Source organism: Mustela lutreola, chromosome 14 (genome assembly GCF_030435805.1).
Source record: "Mustela lutreola isolate mMusLut2 chromosome 14, mMusLut2.pri, whole genome shotgun sequence".
Classification (NCBI taxonomy): Eukaryota; Metazoa; Chordata; class Mammalia; order Carnivora; family Mustelidae; genus Mustela; species Mustela lutreola.
The window spans coordinates 49,965,253-49,991,199 of record NC_081303.1 but is presented as its reverse complement, the minus strand read 5'-3'; the positions used below and the strand labels follow the sequence as shown (position 1 = coordinate 49,991,199).

Sequence of the window (25,947 nt, the reverse complement as noted above, 5' to 3'; positions counted from 1 at the left end):
ATGGAATAGAGAATGTGCTGGAATCTAGGATGAGGGAAGAGTGATGGGCAGATGACAAGGTAGCTATTTCTTGGGTTACTTCTCTTTTTTCGGGGGGGTTACTTCTCTTTAAAAAGTGTTGGCAGGATGGGAGCTAGGAGAGAGGGAAACGCTGCTTACTAATATCTGTAGGGAAGTAGGGAAACAAAGACCCACCAAAGGTGGGCTACTGTCCATAGACAGGGTAGTGCTGAGCTGGCAAATAATATAATAGCTAACATTTACTGATGTTAGTCAGCTGGTAAATGACAGAGGACGGATTGGAAGCAGGCTGTTTCATTCCAGACCCTGTGCTCATAACCTCGATGCCACTGTGAGGGTGATACCAGGTCTCGGGAGGACAGAAAGGGCAATGAAATTCATTCAGACCAGATTCCCTTACTTGAACGCCCTTGACAGGTCACCAGACTGGGATAGTACCTTAGATAATAAACTTCCCAGGGGCAGGGGACTAGCACGGCACCTCCTTAATTCCCAGGTGTTTGGGGGTCAAAGGACACGTATGTGAATTCCTTGAGATCCTGCCTTACCTTTTTCTGCTTTCTCATTCATATCCCTACCTCAATGTAAGGAGAAGACTAGGGGTAATCAAATCGAGTAATTTTGCTACCTTCTGGGCAACATTAGTAAGAGGTTTGGGACTTGGGGTACTCTGGAAATTCAAGGCAAATCTTTTGTTTTAGTATTTCTGTGTCTGTTTTATTTCATGCCTGTTTTACAAAATGAAACGTAGGAGGCTGTTACTCTTGCGTATCTTGTGACCGCATACAGCTTTAGAACTGGCAAGGAGGGGGCCTGGGTGGCTCAGTGGGTTAAAGCCTCTGCCTTTGGCTCAGGTTGTGATCCCAGGATCCCTGGATCGAGCCCCTCTCGGCTCAGCAGGGAGGCTTCTTCCCCCGCCCACCTCTCTGCCTACCTCTCTGCCTACTTCTCTCTCTCTCTGTCAAATAAATAAAATCTTAAAAAAAAAAAAAAAAAGAACTGGCAAGGACTTTGGAGGTCATTTCTCTGAAATGAAGTGACTCTTCCAAGGTCACACAGTTACTAGCAGTGTTAGAACTTTACCCTTGCCCCATTGGATCACAATATGACTGACGACAGGACCTACCTTTCAGCACTTCACAATCGTGTGCAGACCTTGTCAGTGATTTCATTGTTGGGGAATTCTCTCAGAGCACTAATGATGGAATTCACTCACCCCAAATTCATGTGTTGGTTAAAGACATTAAGGACATAGAAGACATTGTTCGTGCTGTGGAGCAGAGGTCCTCAAGGTCAGGAGAAGGAAGAGGAAAGAAGTTCTCAGTATTCCTGAGGCAGAACACAGAACCTGGGGCCGAAGGATCTAGCCATTCACTCCTTCCTCTTTTGAAATACTTCCCATAGGAAGTCTCACCCTGCAGAGGCTCTGTAGTATATCCAAGAGGAACCAGAGATCATTTGCCTCTTCAGAAAATGTTTTCCTTTCACCAATGCTTTATCATTCCTGCCTCTGTTCCTTCCTGAAAACTCTCTTCATTCCCTTTTTCCTGCAGTTTTCTCTCTCTCCCGCCAGCCAACCCTAGATTGGTGAGATCAATCTCCTGGTGGCAATGCTTTCTTTTCTTCTTGGCAGTTCTTCCTACAACGCTTTGTGTGTCCTTAGTCTCTGCTCCTGAGGGTCCTGTCCTGGAGACTCGATTCTACCTTGTCTCCTCTCCCTGTATCCTCTGCAAATGGAGGTGGGTGTCAGGAATGAGAGCTGCTCTACTCAACATGGCTTTGTTGTCCATGCCCGGCTAAGCCCAGGCCCACCAGGAGTAAGCTTGCGTAGAGGCTTCCTCTCTAGCTAAGTTCTTCTGTCTATCTTAGTGTAGTTGGTACCCTTGACAGCCAACCAGGAGACATAGGGTGAGGGGGAAAGAGGAAAGAACCAAGAAGATTCTATTTTGAGGAAATGCTACAGTGTGCCTTGCTAGGGAGAAGAAATAGATAATAGATACGAGCCTTTCTTGTCTTAGGTCTTAGACGAATCCAGAACACAGGAGAGTGTCCTGATGGGGCTTTTCCACTGCTGAAACATCTCTTGAGAGTCGGTCTTTTCCAGAAGCAGAGCATCTGCCACGTTCCTGATTCGCCCTGTGGTTAGGTCTTCCTGAGGATAAGTAAAGGAAGTTAAACTGATAAGGAGCACCATTAAAGTATATTTAATTCTGACCCAAAAAGGAGAGATCGTTTGCAAATTGGGTATTAGGGGAAGCTGGGAGAAAACATCTCTATTATTTCCTCCCAAAATGTAATGGCCAGGATTTCATGTTTCCACTCTAGACTTCAAGAAGGCAGAGTTGTTTTTGTTTTGTTTTAATTAAGGGAAAAGATAGATATAATTCCCTGACAAGTGACTTTGAAAGATAGAGTGGTTCCAGAGGGTTGGCAAATTCTCTCAAGTGCAATTTTCACAACACTGTTGCAGATGGTTCTGGAACACAAGGAGAGAAGGAGCCACCGGAACAAAAGTTCAAGTACCAAGAAGGGTAAGAGTATGTGATGAAGAATAGCCAGGAGCACTGAGTGTCCGTCCTCTGGTAGCTTTTTTTCTTTCTTTTCCTCTTCTTTTTCTTCTTTTTTTCCCCAGATTTTGCTTTTTTTTTTTTTCCTTAAGTTTTAATTTTAATTCCAGTTAGTTAACATTTAGTTTCAGGTGTTGTCCCCTTATAACTTTTCTTTTCTTTCTTTTTTTGTTTTTGTTTTTTTTTTTTAAAGATTTTATTTATTTATTCAACAGACAGAGATCACAAGTAGGCAGAGAGGCAAGCAGGGGGTTGGGGACCAGGCTCTCTGCTGAGCTGGGAGCCTGATGCGGTGCTTGATCCCAGGACCCTGAGATCATGACCTGAGCCGAAGGCAGAGGCCTAACCCACTGAGCCATCCAGGCGCCCCCACTTTGTAATTTTTCAGACATTATCTTTACTTTCCCCATCCCCTAACTTCAGAGGAAGCCATGATGGTGAAAATGGGACCTTAGCAATGGGACAGCTGCAATTCAGATTAGGTTTGCTTCAAAAGAAGATCAAGAAACATGCCAAAGATAATTAGAAAAGAACCACAGTTTGAATCCAGGTCAGGATACCTCCGGCACCTGTGTTTCTTCCTCCGGGACTCCCCTGTAAGGGACCTCTGAGAGAAAAGTGCTGATGAGGCCCAAGTTCTGAATGAGATGGGGTTTCCCCAAGAGTCAGTTAACAACAGAAAGGGTTGTTCTCAAAGTCGTTTGTGGAAGAAGCTATGGCCTCAAAGGCAGAGAAGTCTCAGAAGAGAATGGTTAGAAAGAACTCATTCATTCATTCAACAGATGTTTTTGAGGGCTCACTAATGACTGTCAGTGCTTTCAGTGGCGAGGACAGAGAGCCTTCCAGAACTTACAGTTGAGTGGGGAATACAGACAAGTAAATAGGCTGTGGGGTGAGTGGGTGGGTGGGGGAGAATGGGATGCTTTGGAAACTCATAAGGGGGGCATTTGGGGTAGTCAGACTTCCTGGAAGAAATTCGATGTTAGCCGAGATCAGAACAATGTGTAGAAATTGGGCTGGGGGACAAAGTGAAAGGCAAAGCCGGTGAGGTGAAGGTACTTTAATCTGGCCAGACCCATTGAAGGAGTTTGTATCTTACAGTTTATTCACGATGTACCTGACACTCTCCTCAGGGCACACGAGTGAAGAGGACAGCCCCTGCCCTTCTGGATTTTGTGTTCTGAGAGAACTCAGCTCACTAAGAATAAATTTCATGAAGCTTCTTTATTTTGCTGAGAGGGATTTTATACTGGTAGATCAGGAAATTCCTCTGCCTGAACTTAGGGAAAGTTTGAGAAAGACTCAGGATAGTATTATGGGTAACGTAGGGTAGAGACAAAAAGTGGGTTAATTAATAGTTGGTTAATTCTTCTCCGACACAAACATCTTCAGTGCCTCTGTTCCTTCATTCTTATATTCACTGATTCATCAACTGAAGGGCACTATAAATGTAGTATATAAGTAAGAGTATGGCTTTAGAGTCAATTCCGTGGGTTCAAAGCCTGGCCCTCCTACATACTAGTTGTTTGATCTTGGGAAAGTTACTTCATTTCTCTGTGCTTCTGTTTCCTCTTTGTAAGATGGGGAACATAATAGTACCAAGGGAAAAAAAAGGCTGTGGTAGAAATGAAATGAGTTCATTAGTGAACTAACTCTCTAGAACAGTGCCCAATACTTAGGAAGGGCTTAATAAATGGTGGTGGTTACAATTGTTATTAGGGATACAAACTTAAATTCAGTATGGTCCATGACCTTGAGGTAACCACATTGGACTCCAAAAACTGCAGGTGAATGGATGAACTGCTTTATGGCGGGGTCATTCCTATAAGCTCACTGTGAGGCACTTGTCACACCGCCACTCCGAGAGCTGGTGAAATCTGAGGCAGCATTTCAGAGAAGCGTAGAAGCTAGGACCATGGTGCTTCATAATTGGGGGGGCCTCTAAACCCTGAGAGTCTAATAAATGCTATGGGATATCAACCTGGAAAAATAAACTACAGTTTTTCCTTCCTCATTCAGAATCTCTAATCCTAAAGCAGGAAGGTGTTAAATGTTCTCGTCTGGGTTGGTCTGATCACTGTCCAAACACAGTATTTAACAGCTCTGTCCCTGGTGTGAAACATTGGGCTGAGCATTGTGGGGAAGGCAAAGGTAAATAAGAGATCAATTTTATTCTTAGATTAATGGGCTTCTGTCTGTGAAAGTGCTTTGTAACTGTGAATCACGTCCATGGACAAAGATGATTCTAATCACTAGTAGGTATAATGCGAAACAGTAAAAATGGCTGTGTTTAGAGTTGTCCAAAAGAGAACAGAAGTCACTTTCAGGCCTAGGAGATGAGAACAGGCTCAAATATAAGAGCAGGCCCTTGTAGAGGGCAAGGCAGAGAATATTCCAGAAGGCATGAGCGTGACTGAAGATTTGTGGGAAAGCTTGCCCTGGGGAATGGTTAATAACCATCAGCGTTTGGGGGCCATGCATGGACCTGGGCTTGGACTCAGTGTGGGGACTCTTGAAGGTCTGATAATGAAAGGGAGAGACAGAAACCTTTTCCTCAGAAGGATGACAGGAACAGAAACGTTGAGGCAAGGTTATCTTGGAAGTGGAGCACAGATGCTTTAGGGTTCGGTGGGGAGACAGACCTCCTTAAAAGGCTGTTTCACTTGTTCAGATAAAAGAATAGTAATTTTTGGTGCCTGATAGGTGCTTCCAGTAGGTTATTTCACTTAAGGAAAGTAATCCAAAGCTTGGAAAGGTGTAGACCAGTTTGAGAGAGATTGGAACAGGAAGGCTGGGATTTCCTTCCCTGGAGGTAGACTGGTTGTGACTCAGTCTGGAAGGAGCACTGAAGTGGGAGTCTGGGACCTCTGGGTTCTAGTCCCACTTCTGCCACTGACTACCTATGTGACTCTAGACAAGTCATTTCTCCCCTCTGGTCATTGGTTCTTTGTGTAAAATAGGGATTCGGGGGGTGCCTGGGTGGCTCAGTGGGTTAAGCCCCTGCCTTCGGCTCAGGTCATGATCTCGGGGTCCTGGGATCGAGTCCCGCGTCGGGCTCTCTGCTCAGCAGGGAGCCTGCTTCCTCCTCTCTCTCTCTCTGCCTGCCTCTCTGCCTACTTGTGATCTATCTCTGTCAAATAAATAGATAAAATCTTAAAAAAATAAAATAAAATAAAATAGGGATTCGGTTTTTCTCTGTGTTACGCTGTGCTCACCCCAAGGGTAGCTACCAACTGTCACCCACCACACTACTGTAGTACCACTGACTGGCTTCTCTGTGCCCTTTACTCCCATGACTTGCCATTCCATAACTGAAAGCCTGTATCCCCCTCTCCTCTTCACCCATTTACACAGTTGGTCACTGGTCCCCTTACTTGCAAAACAGTGGGCTGTCTTGTTTTTTTTCCTTGTTTATTATTTGCTTGCTCTTGAGTGGCTTGGGAGGTGAAGAAGTGTTTTGGGGTTCGAGGGGGACCGCAGAGCCGTATTGGGATGATCACTAAAGGCAGCTTGCGCTTTCAGTAAACAGGGATGTGCCTGGGGCCCATTCTACGGGATGGGAAAAACACGAAGAGTTTTGGCCTCAAACACGGTTCGACTGAATTCTTGATTCCACCGTCTGCGGGCTGTACGACCTTGGGTAAATTTTGCAGTCCTCTTCCTGTTTTCTACTTCCCTCATCCGCTAAGTAAGGATATTAATATCCACACGGAAGGATTGTTGTCAGGATTAAAGAAGACAATACCTGGCACAGACTTGCGGAGGGGAAAAACAGGTCTCCTTCTTTCCTTCTGTTTCATGCTGCTCGTATTTGCTTAGCCTCTCCCCAGCCCTGCCCCGCCTTCTCCTTCCTCCCTTTCACCCAGACAAAGTATGACACCTCCACTCCTGTCCTGATAGCAGGCCTGTCCCTGGGGGAACTAACTTGACAGACTCTGTAATGGTGTTTACATACTTTGGAGTGGTATTTCCGCAAGGTGCTTCTGGAACGTTGGCCCTGATAGGCCTGCACACATATGGCCACTCCCTGGGACACTAACCCAGCTGCAAGCAATGTCAGCTAATCCCTCCTGAGAATGGCCTCTGGCAGTTGCTACCCTGGTGGATCCCGAGTGAGGGTCCCAGGGGCCTCCCTGGGCCGAAGGTGGGACTGATGGGATGGGGGTGTGCTACCCTGTGCCGGGCAGGCAGCTGGTCTACCCCTCTGCCCATGTAGACTAGAGCTCTGTCTCATAGATGACACCTCCCCACTGAGTGGGGCATAAGAGATAGGAGCAAAGCATCAGAGCATATCCAGAGCGACACCAAAAGGAATTGCCATGAGTCCTTGCCTTACGCCCCCATGCCCTAGGTCATTCCCTGCTTAGAAAAAAAACAAGTTGTCTTGAGCCCTCTGCACAGATGAAAGTTGTTTTAATGCCATCTAAGGCAAATGTGCTGTTCTTGTGCCCCAGACACCAGGGCCACCATTTCAGTCTGTTGTGTCGCACACCACCTCAGCGTGTTGAGAACGAGGAGCAGAAGTAAGGAAAAATTGGAGGACTTGACCAGGGAAAGCGTCTGAGGCTCTTGAGTCAGAGTAGGGAGAAGAGAGACAGAAAGCAGGGAGGAAGAGGGAGCCTTCGCAGCTGCACCTGGGACTTTGGAGGCCCTGAGAGGCAGCTGGTCGGGGAAACAGGGCATGGGGAGTCTTTACTAGGTTCTCAGGGCAGATGGGCCCGGGGTGAGGGCACTGGACCTACCATCAGGACAGGGGTGACCAGACTGATACGGGGAGTCCCGGCTGGGATCTGGTACCACAGGACACTGCCTGCTGCCTCCTCCCCAGGTCCCCATCTGTGCTTTCCTTTCCCTGTGGTCTGGGGATTCCGAACACTGAGAGGCCATCTTGGGGAAGGTCTCAATCTGAGTTCCCTCCTAGGGCCCTGCATTCCGAGTGGGGTTTCTCCTTTGACCTGGCGAAAATGGAATCCTTGGTCTCTATCTAGGTTCAGTGTCCTTGGCTGACCTGAGCAGGATATCCTGCCTGTTACCAGGAAAAGTGGAGTGGAACCTCACAGCTACTGAGGAAGGCCAGTAGCCACCTCGGTCAGTCTCTGCTGACAGTAGCCAAGGTCCGGGACTGGAGGGGGTGGTTGCCTGCTGGGCCTCACTGAGGGGCACAGGTGTTCTGGACTGGGGTTAAGAGCTGCCTCGGCCTCAGGCGCTGAGACCAGGGAAGCTCTGAACAGTCACTGCCAGCACCAGAGACCCACCCTGCCTACCTTTTAATTAATGGATCATTCCTCCCAAGCCACTAGAAATTTCCCTCACCACTTCCAGAAAGGGTTGGGTTGGGCACTCCTCTCCTCCTCAGACTCTGCTTTTCAAATGCAAATGTCTAGTGTCCCTGGGCAGGACTAACACCTTGGCCTCTAACACCCCTGTGTGAATTAGTATCAGATGTTTGGTGGTGTTTTCTGTGTGTGTGTGTGTGTGTGTGTGTTTTCTGGGCTGTAAGATGGGGGTGCTTGAGAGGGGCACCCCTTCCCTTTCCTACCCTGATCTGACCCCAGGGCCTCTCCAGTGTGCCCTGACGGTAGGAAGTAACCCACCAACACGGAGGCCTGCCACAAGTGACGTGGCCTTTGGGCGAAGGCCCTCCTGGGTTCATCTGCCTGGCATCCTCTTCCCTGGCATTCTGGCTCCCTGGTGCCCTGCGGGCCTGCCTCCAGTGCATTGGAATGTGGACAGGGAAGGCCTAGAGCTGCTCTCTGGAGCTGAAAGTTCTTGTTTTCTCTTTTTCTTCCGGGTTCAACCTTCTGTCTGCTTTTCTCAGACTTCTTTGCCTGTGACAGTAAGATTGTGAGTTCATGGTGTCTAACCCAGCTTCCTCTCCTCTCCTTCCTTCTCCTCTCAGGGAGCTGATGAGGGAGTGAGCAAGGTGTGGGGGAAGGTATGGGGGCTGCGCGTGGGCAGCTGTGATTGGGTAGGGTATGGGGGTTGCGGGAGGTGTGCGGGGCATGGAGTATGCATGGAGAGTGAGGGATGCATGTGGGCGTCTGGGGGAAGGTAGGGGTGTGGAGGGGGGAGGGAGGGGGTGGAAGAGGTAGTCTCGGGTATGTGGAGGGTGCCCAGGGAAGGGAGTGAGTGGTGTGGGGTACGTCGGGGAAGGTGTGGGTGATTACTGAGGCTTTAGGTCCCCAACAATGACTGTTGTCTCTCAGAGATATTCTTGATCTGAGGAGTGGAGTTAGCACTCACCGAAGACACTTTATTATCAGATCGCAAGTCTAGATTGCTGGTTTAGGGACTTTGGCAGCAGAGGGATAGTGGGCAGGGCTCATGGAGGGGGCAGAGCCCTCCTCCTGGGAGAAGGCAGGGAGCTTATCCTGGGCATGGTGTGGGGGGGGCCTGGCCTTCGGCTCCCTATGTTCCCGTGGAAGACTAGCTCAGCTCTTTTCTGCTTAACTTGCTTCTGCCCTCCCGGCAGCCAAGCAGGTGGCTCTCAGCTGCGGGCAGCCCACCGCCCACACAGCCTGTCCCTGCCCACTGGCCCTCATGCAGGCCTGCGGGCAGTCGCCCCAGCTTTCCCACAGTCGGCACCACCACTTGGAGGCTGCAGGCCCCACTTTCTGTACTCCTGCGTGTTGGATTGTTCTGGGTCCTTGTCACCCTGATCCTGGGGCTCTGGCACGTCTGGGCCAAGTGAGTACTTGCTGGGGGATAGATAGCCCAGGGCTGGACTCAGGATGATCCCTGAGTCCCAGCACCACATAGCTTCCCCACATCGAGGCTGTGGACCCTTCCCCACTCTGCCGCAGCTCCGGCGTGAGGCCCAGGGCAAAGTCCCTGACCCTTAACTGGGCCTTGGTCTGCTTATCTCTAGTAGACAGGAGGACCCAGTCATGGAGAAGAAAGAGAGCCTCTCAGGTGTCTAAGAAGTTGCTACCAGAAAACAACCAAAGCATTGTTAGCATTGAATTCATTGCAGATGCTCCCTTAAAAGTCCAAGCTCTGATCCCCAGCAAAGAGGTCCTTCAGGACAAGGTCCCACTGGCCTTATTCGGTGCAGTCTCATTAGTCCATTGCCCCTGCAATTACCTCAGGATATACCCCCTCTCCTTGCCATGGGCTTGGGCCATAATTTGAGGTACTACTCGGTCCTTGTAGATGCTGGTGGGCTGGGCCCGCCTAGCCCGTGAGCACTTGAGGGCCTGAGCTCGGGAGCAGTGAGGTGGTTCCCCACTGCCTCTCATCTCTTCCTCTGGTGAACCCTCCAGGCAGAGCAGAAACTTCTTGGTGTGTTCTGTTCTCCCTTTGGTGCCGTGGCTGCATGGGAACATCTGTGACCCGCTTTCTAGATCCTGTTTAATGGGCTGGCCGCCTCCAGGGAGTTTCCCTAGCCCTCACAGGAATCCCGGAGAACTGGATTCCAGAGGACACATGCTGGGGAAGTTGGCCTGAAGATTGTGCTGGAGGTGACAGGGGACAGTGTAGGCCTTGCAGGAGACCTCTGGTGCTGTGGAGCAGAGCTGAAGAGGGGAGGCAAAGGCCTTGAGGGGTAGTGTGTGCCAATCCCCCACGCCACCCGCTTTCTTACACCCTCCTCCCAGTGGGGTTTCCTTTGTACTTCCTGGGGTCTCCCCTATCCTTGGAGAGGTTACGGTTTCTTAGATGTTGGTCTTTGGAAATGTTGGGGTGGTTTTTCTGATATGGGATGGGCTGGTGAGAATCTTGTCCCTAAAGAGCTTTCCTTAGGTATTCCCTCAGCTGGATACCAGGATTGGCCAGGGAAGGTCCTGCTGGAGAGCTCCTTCCCCCGACCCCCATCCTGTCCCACTGCCTGTCTCTCGATGGCCAAGGAAGCTGAAGAGTAATTCTTAACCATTCTGCTCCTTGCAGGGCACCCAGCGGATCAGAACTAGAAGGGCTGGTTCTATGGGCTGTGGTGGCCCAGCGCAGGTGGGGGCAGGGAGGGGGGGGAGCAGGAAATGCAGACCAGACGGAGAGGAGATGTGGCTGCTCTGGCTCCTGGGATGGTTCCTGGATTAGAGAGCCACACACTGCCAAGACCTTTCTTCCCTCTTTGCCAGGGGTTCCGTTCAGCTGACTGCCAGCTCCCCTTGTCTGATCTCCGTCGCCAGCTCGAGGAAGGAAAGTTTTGAAAGGAGCCACAAGCCGCCTGAACTCTTCTATCCCTGACTTTCTTTACTCGAGTCCTGAATCTCTGCAGGGTTTGTGGTAGGATCTGTGATTTTTCAGGGCTCCTGTGTGTGTGTGTGTGTGTGTGTGTGTGCACGCACGTACACTGAAAGAATTGCATACCTGATTTCTGAGCTGAGGACTTTCGGACTCTGAATGGGAACGCAGCTGTATCTAGCCATGTCACACAGGCTCCTAGCGTCTGTCTCTGTGCTTCTAAGACCCAGAGAGCCCTCTGCTAACTCTGGAATGAACTTTGGCTGCAGATGAGTGGAATGTCCAGAGTAGGCCCAGGGAACCCAGGGATGGAGAGTAAAGTTTCAACAGTGAAGACTGAACCATGTAGGAATGCTTTAATTTGGCCAAGGGGATGCTAGAGAGGGGCTGGGTGAGTGAGAAGAAAGCATAGACAGTTGTTTTCTGTCTTCCCACACTCAGAACTAAGCGATAGCCACAGAGGAGGAACATAGATACGTCGGTTCATGATTCAGTGATGGGCCTGACATTAGAGAAGCTTCTAGAGCTGTGCAGAAGCCAGGATCAGGTGGTTGTCTGATTGAGACAGGGAGCTGACCTTTCAGATACACCTTCCTGCTGGATTCATGATGCAGGGATGCTAATCTTCCCGGGTCCAGCTGAGCCTCTGGCGATGGGGACGTGGGGGGTGGGTTGGTAGGGCAGCAGGTGTATGGAGCAAGGAGTGGGGGATGGGTCCCTGGCTGCAAAGCCAGTGGGATTTTGGTATGGGTAAGTGCGGGTGTTGGAGGGTGGAGAGGGGCAGGGATCCTCTGAACACAAAACTCTGGAAGCCAAAGGGTTTAAGTCTGAATGGCTTCTTACTCCTTGACCCATTTCATTCTGAGAGGCAGTGCTGAAGGTCCCTTCCTCGGTAGTCCTAGAACTGAGTCCTCTTCCCTTACTAAAAACTATTAAAAGTCGGGATGCCGGAAGCTGGGGGCTCGAGACCCTTTATATTATTTTTTACCATCTTGTTTCACGGCTCTCCATGTTCCCTGCCCAGTGAAGATGGGCCAAGACATGCGGAGCTTCCCTGCCTTGTGCCCCAAAGGGGTGGGAGGATCGAATTCTTTATGGGTAGGCCGGTCACCTTTGCTGGACGGTAAGCTCCCTGGAACTGTGCTGCGGTCACCTGACTGCTTCAAGGACGAGCATGGCGCCTGCCACATAGCGGGCCCTCGGTGGCCATCGGGATTCAGTTCTGTGGGTCTGGGTGGGAGGAGATGACCCAGACCCATCCGGCTGAGCAGCTCAGAGTCGTTCCCAAAAGGTGCCCTCCCGCCAGGCAGCCGGAAACCCTCTCTGCCCACCGCTGGGATCACTGCTGGCCCCTGGGGCCCTACCCTCTCTGGCACAGGGGCTGAGCAGAGCCCACTGGCTGGCTGGAGTGTCCCCTCCTTTCTCTCTACCCTTTGACTCCAGACCATTGTGTGGCTCTGCCCTGACCCCGTTCCCTCCCCTGCCACCCCCCAGCCATCCTTTGGCAGCCCTGTGGACTCTTTGGTGCCTGGTGCTGTTCAGACCCTGGCACCGAGCTACTCGCCCATAAGCATGCACTCTTCCTTCACCAGCTGACTGCCCGGGGCTGGGTGGGCTCCCTTTCCCCCACTTGCCTCTTGCCTTCCTGGCACTCCCAAAACTGTGGTCTGTAGGGTCAGACCTGGTGGCGTATCTGAATTCCTGGGGAAGCTTGGCAATGGTCAGAGTCCAAGGACTCACCCTACTAAGTCAGACCCTCCAGAAGAGGGGCCGGGAATCTGTATGTTGGAAAAACTTCCCAGATGACAATCGGAAGCATTCGGATGTGGGGCAGTCAGATGTGGGCTCTGTATCAGATACTATTATTGTGTCAACAATGTGCTAATAGCATCGTGTTTATGTAGGAAATGACCCAGTTCTTTGGTGATTCAGGCTGAAGGATTTAGAGGTGAAGTGCTTGCATCTTCCTTGCAAGTGGTTAAGCAGAGAAAGAGCGGGCGCTGATGTGGGGAGGTGTAGACAGTACGTGCTTGTGGCTGAACTGGTCTCCTGGACAATTTGCACCTGCTCTTGGAAAGATGGACCTGAGAAGACACCGTAGTACTCAGCTCTCTCTTCCTGGATGGGCTGCAGAGACCCTGGTCCTTAACACCCCACCTCATTCCTGGGACCTACATGCATTTTTTCCCAGAATCTGTGGGAGCCCTTGAGGACTAAGGGGAACAGAGCAATTTCTAATGTGTTAATCCAGCAGAGGCTGGCAGAGAGGGAGCTGAATTGGGGAAGGGGAGGGGGAGGCTGGAAGCATGAGACTCTGTTTCCTAAAATACTTTGTGTATTCCCACCCATCCCAGAAACTGAACTTTGGGGCTTGAGTTCTTCGAGGAAGCCAGCTCTCTCTACCTCCAGGTCGTTGGGCAGGTTGCTCCTGACTTCTGTCTTTTCCCCTGTGCCTGGCTGCTGCTCTGTACCTTCCCTCTACCTTCAGGGGTGGCTCTTCTGGTCCTGCGGGGGCTGCTGCTCGTCCGCCTCCTCACCTCGGATCCCTCACGCGCTGACCGTCTGGCGGAGTCCTGGCCGGGCACCAGGGGATGGTGGTTAGGGGCAGCTCGGCTTTCCTCATCTGAATTCCAGTTCTGGAAGAACTTCAAGAGCCAGGCCCGGGGAGCACCCATGGACCTTTTCTTCTCTTTCCTCCCAGGGCTGAGGCTGCCCCTTAGCTCCGGGATGTGGCTTGGGCGTCCTCTGAGAAATTTGACTCAAGGAAACCAGAGCGGGAAACCAGGCCCAGAGCGGGAAGGCACTTTGTGGGGTGGTCCTGTCTGTCCGCCCACCTGCCTTTACAGATGCCAAACCCAGCTCGGTGAGGCGATACCCAGTCCCGTGTTTGTAGGACCCCAAGGAAGGCCACCAGCTGCTCCCTGATCACTGGTCTATTGTCTTTTGCCTACAAACTCTTTTTTTTTTTTTTTTTTTTAATATTTTATTTATTTGACAGAGACACAGCGAGAGGGGGAACACAAGCAGGGAGAGCAGGAGAGGGAGAAGCAGGTTTCCTGCCGAGCAGGAATCCTGATGTGGGGCTTGATCCTAGGACTCTGGGATCATGACCTGAGCCGAAGGCAGAAGCCTACTGGACTGAGCCACCCAAGTGTGCCCCCCCCACCCCCCGTCTAGATACTCTTGCCACTGGAAAGCACTGACCTTATGTCCCAGTTCAAGTATGTTTCTCAGTGGAAATAAGGTGAATTTGGAACTTAAGGAACTTAATGGTGGTGTGGTGGGTGACAAGTCCATACCTATTTAATTCTGAATGTACTATTTTAAGACTATATTTGAGGTAGGTAAAGGGTGCTCTTGGGAGCATGAAGAAGTGGCCCAATGGCTCAGTTGATTAAGCAACTGCATTTGGCTCAGGTCATGATCATGGAGTCCCAGGGTCAAGTCCACATTGGGGGCTCTCTGCTCAGCGGAAAATCTGCTTCTCCTTCTGACCTCTCCCCTCTCATGTTCTCTCTCTCTCTCTTTCTCTCTCTCAAATAAATAAATAAACAAACAAACAAATAAAGTGGCCCTTAGTCCAATCCGGGGTTTCAGAGAACACGATGTCTGAGCAGAGTTTGAGGGGTGAGTTAGAGTCCCACAGGCAGAAAGCGAGAGGGAGCTGGGAAGGACTTGCCCACGGGAAGGAAGGATGTTGAACAAAATCGGAAAGGTATTGTGTCTGCGCCAATGAATGGCAGCCGGTGAGAGTTAGATGAGGCCGGTGATAAAGGATTTGTAAAGGAAGCAAATAGAGAGCCTTTGAAGGGGTGGAAGCAGGGAGTGGGACGATCAGGTTTACCCTTTAGAAAGAGCCCTCTAGCTGTTCTGGGGAGAATGCCTTAAGGAGGGGCAGCTAAGGAGGAAGAACTGTTAGGAGCCCATGATGATAGCTCAGTCAGGAGAAGATAAGGGCCCTTGGGACAGAGGGAGGGACTAGCTCCAGGAATGCTAATGAGGAAAAGTTGCTTCTTGATGGAGTCTTTGGTGACTGGCTGTGGGGTCCAGGTGAAGGATGAATCTTGGGTGGCTGTCGGGCATCCTTTGCCAAGGTGGGGGACCAGGAGGTAGGAGAGGTTGTGGGAAGGGAAAAGACAAGGTGGTAGTTCAGTTTTGGACATATGGGTGGGCATATCAACTTGAAGGGCGAGATGCCCCTTTGGATATGCTCCAACACACGAATGGAACAAATAGGAGATGAGAGGCAAGGTTGCCCGAGCAGAGAGTGTTAACAGTGGCTGAGTCCTGAGTCAACACCAACATTTCAGGGGTGGCCAAAGGAAGAGCAGGCCCAAGAAGCATGGGGAGAACCAGAAAAAAGTGTCATGGAAGCCAAGGGAAGGGTCAGGGGAGTGAAATGCAGCAGTCATGTCCGGACATACAGAGATACCTTTGGAGGGGCACCTGGGTGGCTCAGTCAGTTTTTAAGCAGCTGCCTTCGGCTCTGGTCATGATCCTGGGGTGCTGGGATCGAGTCCTGCATCGGGCTCCCTGCTTAGCCAGGAGTCTGCTTCTCCCTGTGCTCCCTTTTTTTCTCCCCGCTGCTTGTGCTCGCTCTCTCAAATAAATAAATAAAATCTTCAAAAAAAAAAAAAAAGAAAGAAAGTCAATCAGTCAGTCAGTTCTGTGGGACTGGATGGCCTGGACATCATTGCTGCTGGTGGTTTTTGTAGAAGGATGGGTACAGAAGCCAGATCACAGTGAACTGAAGGGGAAACAGGAATTGGGAAAGTTTATGTGTCTTGTGCTCTCGAGGAGCTTGGCTGGGAAGGAAGAACAGAGAAGGTATTGGCTAGAGGACGAAAAGGCAAGAGAAGGTGCTTAGGGTGTAGGGTTTTTTGTTTTTGTTTTTTATTCTTCCTTTTTAAGGCTAGAAACAGCCTGGACACGTTTATGTGCTAAGAGAGAGACCCCAGTAAGGAGAAGAGACGAAGGTACAGCAGAGGGGAGGGACTTCTGGGGGCTTCCTCCTGGAGGGGAGGCAGTGATGGGGCAAGAGCCCAAGGAGGCTGTGCCTCAGCAGGAGGCGGGAACCCACTTCCCCTGAGACCCAAAGGAAGAAAGGGAGACTGTGTGCAAGTGTGGATAAACTTGTGCGTGAGAGAGGCAGGAAGTTAGATTATTTCCAATGGCTTCAGTTTTCCTCTTTATTATAATGGTGCCTGGTGAAGGCAAATTTTTATTTTATTTTATTTTATTTAATGAGAGAGAGAGAGAGAAAGAGGAGGCACTCATGGGAATAGGGGTTGTGGTGGGCAGAGGGAGAGAATCTCAAGCAGGCTCCATGCCCAGTGCAGAGCCTGCCATGGGACTCAGTCTCACCACCCTGAGATCATGATCTGAACCCAAATCAGGAGTTGACAACTTAACTAACTAAGCCACCCAGACGTCTTTGTGTGTGTGTGTGTGTGTGTGTGTGTGTGTGTATTACAGAGAAAATGGATGGAATTTAGGGTTAAAAGCATGGATGGGGAAAAAAAATGAAAGAGAAATGCCTTCTGTTTGAAGTTGAATAGGGAGGGAGGTCTATAATCTTGTTTCTAAAATCATTTGATTTATCATTATTATTATTATTATTATTATTATTGCAGTCATGAGTTTTGTATCACGGGTCTGGTCCTGCAGGTAAAAAAATCCTGAGGTGGTGCCCAGTAAAACTCAAGAAGAAGCTGTTCCTGTGAACTTCAGAGCCATCTCAGGGATGGACTTACCAACCCCAGACAGAGCCTCCAGGAAGGAAAGATTTGGGATCAGATAGGACTCCGGGGAGGGCAGCTCTCCTCCCTCTGCCTCGTGTTCAGCACGTTCAGGACAGAGCGATTATTCCTTCAGGCACCCATGACTAGAAGAAGGAATTTCTATTACCCAAGGCTGCCCAGACCCAGAAGTTTTCTGTCAGGGGTCCTGCATGTGAGTGGAGTAGAGGTGGAGATAAGAGGAACTCTCCCTGAGGTCACAGGCCCTGTGGCCCTGGGTTGGGACAGAAGACTCACCAGAGGTCCAGCCTCTTTGGAGGTGGATGACAGCCCAGCCCGGAGAGCACAGGGAGGGTATGTGTCATGTCTCCATTGGCCTTGAGCTCCAGGGTAGCAGCATTGAGCCTGAGGTCCCAGAATCAATCTACTGATTAGCCTCAGGCAGCAACTGAAGCCCAGAGAGGGTCTCAGGCTGAGCCGCCCAGGGGGACAGAGACACCCCCTAGGGTTCCTGAGCATTAGCCTCATCCCAGGACTACAGGTGTTCAGGACACGTCCCAGCTGTGCTGGTGACAGGACCCCAATCACACTCGATGTCCCTGGTGTTTACTGCTGATGGGGATTCTGCCTCCTGGACATTGTGACACCAAGGACAGCGGGGTGAGCACAAGTTGACTTGACTTCCAGAGGGACAGAGAAGCCCAGAAATGGTGGAGAGTCCAGGAAACTGTACAACCAGAGAGGAGACTGCTGTGTATGTGTGCGCATGCGTGACACCAAAAATGAGGTCAAGTGTAGACATCCCTAAGTTTTAACACTGTCTGGAATAAAAGTCTTGGTCCAGCCTGGAGCGTTTATCTGGTGTCTCCTGTCTAAATACCAGGACCTTTTCCTGGGACCAGTTTCGCAACTCCCAGCAGCTGTGTTCTGGGTATCTCTGTCTGCTCATCTAATTCCTTTAGATTTCAAATAGTAAGACTCCCTCTTACTCTCTGGAGGTAAAAAGTGATCAATAAGAAGTTGTTGAAGGGTAGGCAGACTCAGCAGGCGGAGAGTCACTTCGTATGTCCCCAGGCTGGGCTTGGGCTGCTCAATCTTCAGGGAACTACTTACTGAAATTCACCAAGTCAGCCACGGCCCTCCAGGCCAGGGTTCTGTGCCCGGGCCTGACCGAAACACCAGGGTCCTGGGCAGGTACCTCAGGTCAAGGGATACCTTTGTCCTAACTCATCTGGGACCTGATGAAATTTGCCACCCAAGTATCTACCTGAACCTTTTTCCTTTTGATGTTTTCAACTTTCAAGTCACAAGGAATGCTTTGTGTTGATTACTTGCTGGGTAAAAGCCATACATCAGAATGAATCATTTGTGATAATTGTGTGAAATTGTGAACTTGGCTGCTGGCGCCAAGAGCCAGAAATGGCTACTTCACACCCTCCTTGCCTAATCTGAACCACATACACACAGAAGTCTGTGGTTCTCAGCTTCGGCCATAGACAGAATCTCCTGGGGTTTTAAAAAATACCACTGCTCTACCGCAGACCAGTGAAATTAGAATCTCATAAGCACACCCAGCCATCAGTACTTTTTAAAAAGTGCCCCCAGTGTTTTTGATGGGTAACCAGGGTTGAGAACCACTGGGCTAGGCGAGCCTTATCCTGACAGCCATTCGTTCAGTGCCTGTCTTCCTGTCATGGGCTCTAAAGAAAAGGATACCAGCACTAGAGTGCATGAAGGGGGCTGCTTGTAGCCGGGATCAGCTGGCCTGGGAGCCTTGCCTTCCTGCCCGGCTTCCTGAGGGCCGAGGGGAATCCATATGGCACACCTGTTATTCCTCAGGTACCCCTGTCTCACCTTTGGCCAGGCTTTGTTTTTTATGGCTCATGTTGGTCTGTTTGGGGAGGATCTTAGTGTAGGCTGAGTGGTCATGAGGTCTGTTTCATTGGACTGTTTCACTTTATAGCTTTTTTTTATTTTTAAAGATTTTATTTATTTAACAAAGAGAGAGAGATCACAAATAGGCAGAGAGGCAGGCAGAGAGAGGGGAGGAAGCAGGCTCCCCGCTGAGCAGAGAGCCCGATGCGGTGCTTGATCCCAGGACCCTGGGATCACGACCTGAGCCGAAGGCAGAGAGGCTTTAACCCACTGAGCCACCCAGGCGCCCCAACTTTATATCTTTATTGAGGTATAATGGACATATAATAAACTGTACCTATTTAAAGCATACAGTCCCATAATTTGTGACATCTATAAATAGCCATGAAACCCTTGCCACAATCTAATGAACATATTTGTCACCCCCAAAAGTCTCCTTTAAGCTTGTCATCCATCTCTCTTTTCCCCCTTCCCAGATAACCACTGATCTGCCTTCTGTCACTGTAGGTTTTCTTGCCCAGGATTTTATATAAATGGAACCCTACGTATTGGTACTTTTTTGTCTGGCTTCTTTTACTCAGTTATAGTTATTTTGAGATGCATCCGTAATTCATTCCTTTTTGTGGCTGAGTTAGTGCCATTTTGTGGACCTAAGCGGGTTTTTTAATCCATTCCCCTGTTGGTGGACAGACCTGGGTTTCTGGTTTGGGGCTGTGGCAGATAAGGCGGCATGAATATGTATATATGAGTCTGTGCAGATGCGTGCTTTTGTTTTTCTTGGATAAGTGACTGGGAGTGGTATAGTCGAGTCATGTGCTAGGTAGATGTTGGCCTTTTCGAGAGGCTGCCTGTTTCCCGAAGTGGTTGTCCTATTTTGCGTTGCCCACCAGCAGAATATGAGAATGGTCCTCTTTTGTTTTTTTTTAACTTTTTTAGATATTTTATTTATTCATTTGAGAGAGAGAGATAGCACAAGCAGAGGGAGAGGCAGAGGGAGAGGGAGAGGGAGAAGCAGACTCTCTGCTGAGCAGGGAGCCCGATGCAGGACTCGATCCCAGGACCCTGGTATGGCCTGAGCAGAAGGCAGATGCTTAACCGTCTGAGCTACCCAGGCGTCCCGTGAATGGTCCTCTTTAAATGGATCGAAGAGCCCCTATTGCCATCTCCTTTTGGCTGATGCAGGGTGCCTCCTTCTTTCCTCGGGGTGCACAGGAGAGGGAGGAGAATGGGAGCGGGGGACCAGACATCGATAGATGAATGGCAAGATGCGTGGATGGATTCGGTCATAGAGCTGTCTTGGTATCTCTCTTTGTCTCCATCCTTTTGTTTCTTTCCATCTGTCGTAGGCACTTAAGAAGCAGGCACCCAAATCCCATCATTCATTCGAGTCTTTTCGTGGTTGGATGACTGATGTTTTTTATACCCCACGCCTGCAGGTGCCCAGACACCATGCCAGAATCCTGTACCCCTGACACTGGGAAGAAGTAGAAGACTTCCTTGTCTCCTCCATCGCCCATCCTCACCATGTCTTCGACTCAGGGCAATGGGGAGCACTGGAAGTCCTTGGAGTCGGTGGGCATCAGCCGCAAAGAGCTGGCCATGGCCGAAGCCCTGCAGATGGAGTACGACGCGCTGTCCCGGCTCCGGCACGACAAGGAGGAGAGCAGAGCCAAGCAGAACACGGACCCCTCGCTCATTAGCTGGGATGAGCCCGTCCTAGACTTCTACAGCAAGCCGGCAGGAAGGCAGAAGGACCTCAGGCTCTTACGCGGTCTTTCTGGCTCTGATCCTACCCTCAATTACAACTCACTCTCCCCGCAGGAAGGGTTATCCAACCACTCTACCTCCCAGGGCTCCCAGCCTGGCCCGGATCCCTGGCCCAAAGGCTCTCTGGCTCGAGACTATCTCTACATCTTTGATGGTTCAGATGAGGGGCTCTCTTTGTCCCCTGGGGACCTAGGACCAGGGGACATAGATGGCTCTTCCAAGAAACTGTCCCCACCTCCTCTGCCTCCCCGCGTCTCTATCTGGGACACCCCTCCGCTGCCTCCCAGAAAGGGGTCTCCCTCCTCCTCCAAGATCTCCCAGCCCAATGACGTCAACACGTTCTCTCCCGTGGAGCAACCTGCAGGAAAACTGCTAGGGCGCCGCATCCTAGAGGAAGAGGGACTGGGGGGTGGGGGTCCAGGGCGCCTCCTGGGGCCTGTGGACTATGACGGTATCAACGACGCGATCACACGGCTCAACCTAAAATCCACCTACGATGCGGAGATGTTATGCGACACCACGAGGGGCTGGAAGGAGGGCCGGGGGCCCCTGGACTTCGGCGGCAAGGACACTCCTGGGAAGCCGGTGGCCCGGAGCAAGACCATGCCCCCTCAGGTGCCGCCGCGCACCTATGCCTCCCGCTATGCCAATGGGAAAAATATGACCCCAGGCAAGAACCGCCGGATTTCCGCCGCTCCGGTGAGGACCTCCTTACATTCCTTCTGCCTTTCCAAGCGCCATTCGGAAACAAAAGGGTAGTCCTCTCTTCTCTATGGTTCCAAATCCGGATCCGCTCCCCACTCACCCCTCTGCCTGTCTTCTGCTCCCTGGTCCCTGGCTGGGGAGAGGAAGAGGGGCACCAGTGGAGCCATGGCTCCTTCTCAGGGCTGAGTTTTGTACCCAGACAGTCCTTGTGGGAGGGGGCAGGTGTCTCAGTTCTTAGCGTGTGCTCGCTTCATGAGGTGAGGACGGAGCCGGGCTGAGGGGACTCATGGTGGCTCGTGGCCAAGTGGCCTTGTGGACTGGACAGGTTGCTTCTGCTGCTTTCTGACCTGCTTTGCCCAAAGCGCTGTGTGATGAGGAGGCTCAGTCGTGGCATTAACCAGTGTTTAGTGCTCGCTGGTTACCAGACCCCGGTCCAGACTCCTCAGCAGCCCTCCTGACAGTCCAAGGCACACAGCTCTGGTCTGTCTTGTTCTGGAGCTTGCTGGTTCCTGCTTTCTGTCTCCCTATTTCCTGTCTTTCTGTCTCTCCATTTCTCCCCTCCTCTGTCTCTGCCTATCTCTTTCTCTCTGCTCTCTGTCCCTCTGCTTCTTTTTTTTTTTTTTTTAAGATTTTATTTATTTATTAGACACACAGAGAGAGATCACAGTAGGCAGAGAGGCAGACAGAGAGAGCTGGGGGAGCAGGCCCCCTGCTGAGCAGAGAGCCCAATTCAGGGCTCGATCCCAGGACCCTGGGATCATGACCTGAGCCAAAGGCAGAGGCTCAACCCACCAAGCCACCCAGGCACCCCTCTGTCCTTCTGCTTCTATTTCTGTGTCTCCCTCTGTGTCTCTGCCTATCTCTCTCTCCTCTCTCTCTTACGCGGGGAACTGTCCAGAATAAAACTTACCGTCTTGGCCAATCTGACGTGTACAGTTCGGTGACATTAGCGACAATCACATTGCGCTGCTGTCTCCACAGGCCACGTGCTTTCACAGTGAAAATATTTAGAAAACATATTTGTACACAGTACAAAATAGCAAAGTGTCCACCCAGAAGGATGGGGGAGGTCCCAGGATAGCTTTGATCTTTTTTTTTCTGGTTTAGAAGAGTGTCCGCAGCATCTCCATGGTGGGGGACCTGAGGCCCCTTGGAGTTTCACTCTTGGGTCTGGAAGCCCCGACCCCAGAGGGAGTCAAGAGGTACCCTCACGGCCGGTGCCTTCCGTAGGAACAGCATTCCACTTCATTCCATCCCTGTTTCCTCCTTATCCATTGTCTAAGGGACATGGGGACTTTCCTGCCCTGTGTCCCAGCAATTGGGATCCTTCACAAATCTGGGAAGGCCACGTGGTCCTTCCTTCCTGTGCTTCTGCTAAGAGAGTCCCCCAGAGCAGAGTCAGCTTCTGGGAGAAGTCACGACTGTGGAGCTCAGGGCTTTTTAAAGGCCCTGCTCGGAGAGGTGGGGCTGCTCCCGCTATTTATAGGGACAGGGAGATTCCTGTTCCCAGCTCCCAGTTCCTCACCCGGAGCCGGGCCTGCTCGGAGTCAGGCCACCCGGGTAGGTGGTCACGTCTGTTGCTCCCTATCTCTCTCGCCTCCTTCCACCACCTCACCCTTCCCCCTAACCCCTGTGTGTCACCAGGGTTCTGAGAGAGAGCGTGGTCCAGAGTGTCCTGGGCAGAGCAAAAAGCTCCTGCCGGTTCTTAGGGGGGAAATGCGGCCTTGGTCGTCCCCCGCTCAGCTCGGGGCAGGGGCTCATCCCACCAGGCGAGGGGACCTCTCAGGCCCCCGGCCCATCCCGCCACCCCGCCTCCACCGGGCTTCCAGCCGGAGGGACCCTCCTTATCCCAGGCCTGCGGAGCCAGCTCTGGAAGCGGTTGGCTCCGAATGCCAGCCTGGTACCCCCGCTGCCAGCCTCCGCCCGGCAGACTCCCCCAGCCAGCATCGGGCGATGGCACCAGGGCCTGCCAGCAGGGCAAACGTAAGTGGCTTTTGTTTTCTTATGGAGCCAGGGAGTGGTACTGAAGGGCATGAAAATGGCCTTCAGTAGCTACTCTGTTCTCTCTCCCCCTCGCCTTCCCCTCCTCTCTGTCTCTCTGTCTCTGTCTCTGTCAGTCTCTCACCCTCACTTCTGTGGGTTAATTGCTGACAGTGGTACTATTGTGAGAGGGACACAGGCTGGAACTTGGCAGAGCAAGGGCCTCACATGCCAGCCGCCCCCGCTGCGGCCCTCCCCTCTGCACCCCTCCACACTCACCCTGGGAGCAAGGCTAATGAGAGGGGTCACTCCGAGGAAACAATTTGGATATTCAAATGAGAAGCTCAGTTGCTGCCATCTGCCCCTAGGGGCGGGGAGGACATGAGAACACGAGAATAGCTGCAGGAGGGTGAGAGGTGAGACATTGCTCTGTGCACAGGCCTGAGCTCCCCGGAAGCAGCTGCTGGCAGAGGCTGCCTCGCCCGGATGCAGGCTGGGGCTCCTCTGAGCTGCGGCTTCATTCCCATGGGGCAGTCTGTCGGGCAGAGACCTGCCAGGCCCCAGCTCCCCCCACCACTTCCTCCTGCCTGGGGCCCAACTGCAGGCTGTGCTGGAGGGCTGCTTCTCGGTGACTGTAGGCAGCTCTGTGTGGGGAGACAGATCGCCCTCTCATCTGAGAGAATCCGCACCACCACGCACAGGTTCTCGGAGAGGAAGTGGTGCCCAGGCAGTCTCCCCGACATTCCAGCCCATCAGACCGGAAAGGCTCTTGGGAGCCAGGAGGAGCTAAGCCTTCTCCAGGTTCTCTCCTGCCCAGAAAGTCGCTCTGATACTTTCTTCCTCAAATAGCATTGACCGAGAACATGCACGTGTGTCTGAGTCACTGCCTCCGTCTGGGGCTCTCGGTCTCTCTCTGCTTTGGGTCGCTGGGGCCTGCTGTGGATGCCGAGGCCTTTGCCCCAGGGCCAGCCTCCCTGGGCACTGTTTGGGCAGCCCACTGGCTCAGGCCTTCCACACTGGGATGGGGATGCCTGCAGAGCTCTCCGCCACGCCCCTGGGAACACCCCCCAGGGAGCCAGCCCCGCGGACCAGCAATGCTATGTGCTGCCTAACCTGGGTTGAGCTTATGGGTTGCTGTCCCCTGCCCGCCCCGCCCCATCCTGGAAGACGAGGTTTGGCCACGTTCTCATCCATCCCACCCAGACTTCGAACCTCAGCCAAGGCTTCAAGTTCTCTTTATTCACTTGGCTCCCAGGCTCCTAGGACCGCAGATCAAGATATTTCTGGATTTCCCACATTTTTCCGGCACCCCTGAATATTCAATGCGTAAAAAGCCTTTACACCCAGACTTTCAGGGTTTAGATCTGGGAGCGACCTGTGGGAACGGGGTGCCGTGAGGGAAAACGAGCTGAGTCAGCGGCTCTTTTCTTAAAGGCGGACTCGCGGCGCCATGCTGTCGCCAATGGCCATGAATTGTTCGAGGTCTCAGAGGAAAGAGATGAGGAAGTTGCTGCATTTTGCCACATGCTGGATGTGTAAGAGTTAAAGAATGGGGTGTCGGGGAGGCTCTGGGGGCTGGGGAGGAGGGCCAGCCCACTCAGAACTTTCTCTAGGAAGGAGGAAGAGCCATACGGAGTCCATCTCCATTCACGGCTGTGGGGTGCTTCCCACAACAGGTGTTTGTGGGCTTTTTGAAATCTTAGAAGTTTCACATTTTGGGCAAAGTTCATGAACCCTCGATTGAACAGACAAGTGATCCCAGTGGCTTCAGGCTCGGTTGCCCCCAGGAGCAAATGCGCCTTGGATGGAGCAAAGCGAATATTACACGGAGCTAAAAGAGAAAGGAAATGGAGCTGGGAGAATTTCCCATTGGATTTAGCCCAGAAAGCTTTATCCCGGTGGAGCTGGCCCTACCATGCCATGGGGCTTGGGAACCATTTTGTAACTGTAGCAAATGTGTCAAGTACATGGTTTCCCAGAGCGGCTTCCCCACTGCTCCCATCCTAGACTGCAGACCTGGAGGGCCGGGCTGCGCAGGGAGAGAAGGGCCCTTGGCCTCAGGGTGGGAGGGTCCCAGCAGGCGTCTTCTCGACTGCTCTCTTTCGAAGGCACAGCGAGGGTCCTTCTCCCTCTCTTCCTGCACAGCCTTCGCTCTGGCTCCGACATCCAAGACTACTCCCTCACCGGATATGTCTGGAGCGCTGTGACCCCGAGCCCAGAGCACCTTGGGGATGAGGTGAACCTGAAGGTGACCGTGTTGTGTGATAGCCTACAGGAGCCGCTCACTTTTACCTGCAACTGTAAGTGGGAAGAGCCGAGGAGCATCCCATGAGGTGGGGCAGGGATGCCCGAGATCTGGACTCTAGGATCCTTTGACCTCCAGTCCCACCCAGCCTGTGGCCCTGATGAGGGGCAATGAGGACACTCCTCTAGGGGACTGGCTCTAGGGCCAGCTTTGGGGGCCCACGGTCATTCTCCCCAAGCCAAAACTGTGTGTCTGCCTGCTTTATCTGGATAGCCGTGGCGCTGGAGAATGCTTAGCCAGGAATAGGGCAGTCAGCGTGGAGACACCGAGCTCCACCTGTCCTGGCTCCCGCAGCGCCCCCCATCACTGCTCCCCTGCCCCACCCCCCTTGCAGGTTCTTCCACTGTAGACTTGCTCATCCACCAGACTCTGTGCTACACCCACGATGAACTGAGGGATGTGGACGTGGGGAACTTCGTGCTGAAGCCCTGTGGGCTGGAGGAGTTCCTGCAGAAGTGAGTGAACAGTAGGGAGAGCGGGTAGGAAGGGGCACCTGCCTACTGGGTGGTAGGGTTGTCAGGGGGCTTCCTTGGGGCGGTGCTGCGCTCGAGGCCCTGGGGCTGGCAGCCCCTCCCTGATCCCACGGCTGCTTTCTGGGCACACGCACAGCCACGTCGCACTTTCCCCAGGCACTCTGTCTTCCAGCAGGGCTGGCCGGCTTCTGAGCCAAGTCTGCTGTGGAAAGAGCTTGGAGCTGGGACCAGGCAAAGACCAAGTCATATCTGCTTGCAGACGTCTGCGTGAAGAGAGATGCGGGTGTGGGGCTGAGGGGGACAGTCGCCTCGACTGTCAGAGATCTGCTTCTCTT

General features: G+C 52.0%; 1 protein-coding gene across 3 annotated transcripts in view; it reads left to right on the top strand.

Moving 5' to 3' along the window:
- PIK3C2B (phosphatidylinositol-4-phosphate 3-kinase catalytic subunit type 2 beta) overlaps positions 1 to 25,947 on the top strand; it is a 65,677-nt gene that overhangs the window by 2,799 nt on the left and 36,931 nt on the right. The window contains exons 2-6 of one of the 3 annotated variants that reach the window (XM_059144966.1): positions 2,492 to 2,552; positions 19,819 to 20,848; positions 24,269 to 24,369; positions 24,980 to 25,134; positions 25,474 to 25,594. In XM_059144966.1, coding sequence (XP_059000949.1) covers positions 19,907 to 20,848; positions 24,269 to 24,369; positions 24,980 to 25,134; positions 25,474 to 25,594 — 1,319 coding nt within the window. In that variant the 5' untranslated portion in view covers positions 2,492 to 2,552; positions 19,819 to 19,906. Of the gene's footprint in view, positions 1 to 2,491; positions 2,553 to 19,818; positions 20,849 to 24,268; positions 24,370 to 24,942; positions 25,135 to 25,473; positions 25,595 to 25,947 lie in introns of those variants that run through there. The other 2 variants (XM_059144965.1, XM_059144967.1) reach the window with 2 other exon arrangements.